The following is a 4,300-nucleotide window of genomic DNA, read 5'->3' as shown; positions in this document are numbered from 1 at the left end:
CTGCCAGTTTGGAAAACTGAGCAGAGAACTTGCGTACGGCAAGCATTTAGCTACTGTGAAAATGTGTGTGGCTTTATGGCAAGTTTAGGTTTTATACATTGCGATTTGAGCTTGGAAATAGGCTTATGCAACATTTTTGTGTGTACGCACTTTTTATACATGAGGCCCATGGTGCTTTACATTCATTGTTCCATGTTGGTTTGTTGTCTTAGTGGAGTTTGCATGTTCTTCTCATGCATACCTGGGATTTCATCCAATATCCCCAAAAATATGCAAATTAAGTGAATTAGTTGTTCCACATTGTCCCTGTTCAGGTGTGATTGTGCTTTGCACCCAATGCTGCCTGGATAGGCTCCCTGGAGCCTATCATTAAAAACTGGATGAAGAATTTAAGATGACAGCCTCTTAAAGATTCCAATTAATTGCAAGTTTAGGATGAGTTTCTTAGGGTTATTCTTAAAAAGATATGCTTCTGATGTTTTCTTGATGTCTTTGTACAAATGTGCACATTAATGAATGTATTGATAAGGAGTGCAGGAGTCAGGTAGAGAGGTTTGTTCCTTGGTGCAGAAAGAATTGTCTGCAGTTTAACATCAGAAAAACCAACAGACTGGACCAAACCTAAGAGACTCTACACACCTATTCAGCAAGTGGATGTAAAGGTGCTGAACTCCTACTAGTACTTAAGGTTCCACATCAATGACAGCTTAGAGTGATCTCAGAAGACAAGTCAGGCCAGAGCAGACTCTTCTTTCTTAGCAGAGTGTATTTCTTTAATGTGAGTAGTGACATCCTTCACATCTTCTTCAACGCTTTAGTGTGCTGAGCCAGTAAATTCACTTCAAATGAGGCACACCAAATCAACAGCTCAGTTATGTTATGGGACACACACTCGACTCCCTGGATTTAGTAGTGGAGAAGCAAATGAAGACAAAACTGAGTGCCAGAGGTTCTCTTCTGTTTTGTAATTCTATCTATCTATCTATCTATCTATCTATCTATCTATCTATCTATCTATCTATCTATCTATCTATCTATCTATCTATCTATCTATCTATCTATCTATCTATCTATAAGATCTTCATGTCAGTTTGACTGGAAATCTACAAGCATGGCATCTCATCTAGGTTGGATTCTTTACTGCACTTGATGCCTTGCAACACAGAAAAAAACAGTTTAGAAGACAAACTGCACTTCACATTTATAGACAAAACATTTGCAAAAGACAATTGGAAGCCATTTTTCAAAAGAATCTATCTATCTATCTATCTATCTATCTATCTATCTATCTATCTATCTATCTATCTATCTATCTATCTATCTATCTATCTATCTATCTATCTATCTATCTGTTAATATTTGATGTGTATTCCTTAATAGTAAGGCCTTGATTATCTGTATCACACATAAAGTTAGATACCAAACATTTTAAAAAGTATTTTAGTATTTTAAGAAAGAATATAAAAAGAAGAAAAAAAAACCCTTAAAACTCATGCTAGGGAAATATCACTTTGCTACAGAGGTTTCATCTGCTTTTTTAATTTATTGAACACAAGTTAAGCTGTTCACGCTCTGATGTTTTTTTCATAAAGCTTGTTATGAAGCAAACTTAGTCTGAAGTGGTGTAGGGTACAGCCTCAGTCTTTCATTAGGTCCTCCAGGTTATAGAGTACTAGATATACAATATGGATGACCAGTCACTGTCCACCAGCACAGAAAGCTTTTAAATGAATTGATGACAAGGATGACCTCACAAGAGGAGAAGGTCTGTGTTAATAGAAAGAGACAGAGGTTAAAAAAATGGAACAAGTCATACATGGTTTTATTTTGGTGAAGTTAGACTCAGAGGGACTTTATTTTTTGTTATTTTCTGTGTCATTCTCATAGTATTCCTACACTTTTGTTTTTACTTTGCTTTAATAACTCTTTTGTTTGTTTCTGGGTTTAGGATCATCTTGTGAGTACCAGTACTGGCCACAACAAATAGCATTCTTTCATTTTAAGTATTGTCAGACACACTAGCCTGGAGATCACTTGATGAGTTCCTGACAACTAGGAACCAAAAGGAAAGGTGAAGGTTTAAAACAGTTATTAATTCTATTTCCTTTTATGTCTCCAGAATGGAGAAGGATATCCCAGTGGTCATCGGATATCCCTTCCACCCCACAACTTTCAGCTCATTCTCTCTGTAGAGCAGATGGTTACCATAAGTCAGGTTTCATTTCAGAACCAGCCTTGGACAAGGATGGAGTTCCGATTCAGAAATCAAAACTTTTTGAAGTTGGCACAAGTATTAGTCCAGATACTTTACTTAATTATTGTGTGAATTGTGCCTTCTGTTAAATTGGGTTTTCCTAAACTCTACCCAAACTGATTTTCTGAACTGTTTCTGCTTTTATTACAATATCAACAAGGTAAAAAATTATTTTATTAACTTTTCAAATTAGCAGACTGTATTTTTCATTGATAAAGCAACAGTCATTCTTGTTTATTCTAATTTCCTAAGGTGAAAAAAAATTGAAGCAGAGAAATTAAGGGAGGTTCAAACAAACCTTCAAACAAACCAATTTCCTATTAAAATGTAATATTTAAAATTATAAATGTGTGTTTTCTGGCCTGACATGGAGTGAGGACTATACTTTATGAACAGACTCAGATATTTTGCCATCTTTAGCAGAGACTTGACATGAATTCTCTTGAATTGAGAACACTGTAATAAAATTCACACAGTTAAAAGTATAATAGAAATCAATACATGCTCTATTCATTCTTCATGGCACCTTTTTTGAGCAGTGACTCGTATTCTTTCAGTAAGAGGGAAATTGTGCTGCATTTGAACCATTGACTCTGCAATTTCCTGCTCATTTCCTTTTCAAACAGGTCAGAATAAAAAATAATTGCTGGAGGTATTTGCTTGTGTTTATGTAAACTAGATTTCCTCCACTCTGTCCATTTTCTATTCATTGTTCCTCTTTAGTCTTGATTTAGTTTCACACCTGCAGACATAACAGCAACTCAATGAAGTTTTTGTACGAGTCTCAATCACTGTGGGAAAGGGAAGCTTTTATGTTGCTGACAGTAGTAGTGACCTGCATCTTCAGACTGGACTCCACTGATGGTCATACTGTATGAAGTTCCTGACCCACTGCCAGTGAATCGACTCGGGGTGTCAGTGTAGCGATTGTTTGTATTGTAGATGAGGATTTTAGGTTTTTCTCCAGGTCTCTGCTGATACCAGTTCAAGTAGTTACTCACATCACTCCCAGTGGTACAGCTGAAGGTGACGCTCCCTCCAATGGATACTGACTTTGGTGCTGATGGCTGAGTTACAGAAATCTGACATCTTGAGTCTGTAAGAAAAAAATAAAAGAAATAAAGCTGTTAATGTGTTCTGCAGTATAAAAAGAATACTTTATAGTACATTTTGAACTCTTGTCTTAATTCAATTAATATAGAAATTCAATTACCATGAATGCAGAATACAAGTACAATCAGGAGGACATTGAAAGGAGTCATTGTGACTGTAGATTCTGTAAGTGAGTCTCATTCAGGAAGTTTTAAACTCTGTCAGAGTGCTGAACCAAGACGGGCGTCACAAACGGGCGTCTCCATGCAAACTGCACAATCCTAGAGATGCAAAACAAACAAGAACAGCAGTATGTGTGTAGAAAAACTGAAAGTGACCTCCATAAAGAAAATGGCGCTGACCATAGCTTGTTCTGGCTGTTGCTTTTGTTCCACTCACCATCAGAGTGGCTTTGTTCAAGGCTTTGTTATGATATAAAGTGGTACAAAAGTTACATCATTCATGGCTTTCACTCCTTTGTCTGCCTTTGATCTATCTATCTATCTATCTATCTATCTATCTATCTATCTATCTATCTATCTATCTATCTATCTATCTATCTATCTATCTATCTATCACACCATAAAGATCTTCATGTCAGTTTGACATCTCATTTAGCCTGGATTCTTTACTGCACTTAATGCCTTGCAACACAGACTGTACCTCTGTGCAATTATGAAGCAGATTAAAAGTAAAAAAAAAACAGATTAGAAGACTTACTGCACTTCACATTTACAGACAAAACATCTTCAAGAGACAATTGGAAGCCATTTCTCAAAACAATAAAAATGATTTTAAAAATGTAAAATGTTAGTACCACTCACATCTTGATACCATAAATGAAAAAAGAAAAAGCAAAAATATTCAAATAGAAAAAAATGCATATGAAACTGTAACAACTTCATAGAGGATTCTTGGTAGATCGCAAAAGCTGTGATACAGATGAGAAACAGA

General features: G+C 35.8%; 1 gene segment (V, D, J or C); it reads right to left on the bottom strand.

The window, feature by feature from the left end:
• Positions 1–3,027: 3,027 nt before the first annotated feature.
• LOC120527979 lies at positions 3,028–3,535 on the bottom strand. The segment is given in 2 exon segments: positions 3,028–3,350; positions 3,468–3,535. Coding segments are annotated over 2 exon segments (357 nt in total).
• Between the last annotated feature and the right edge of the window lie 765 nt (positions 3,536–4,300).

Source organism: Polypterus senegalus, chromosome 4 (genome assembly GCF_016835505.1).
Source record: "Polypterus senegalus isolate Bchr_013 chromosome 4, ASM1683550v1, whole genome shotgun sequence".
Lineage (NCBI taxonomy): Eukaryota > Metazoa > Chordata > Cladistia > Polypteriformes > Polypteridae > Polypterus > Polypterus senegalus.
Note: the sequence above shows the minus strand (reverse complement) of the source record. Positions and strands in the feature narration are given on the sequence as shown.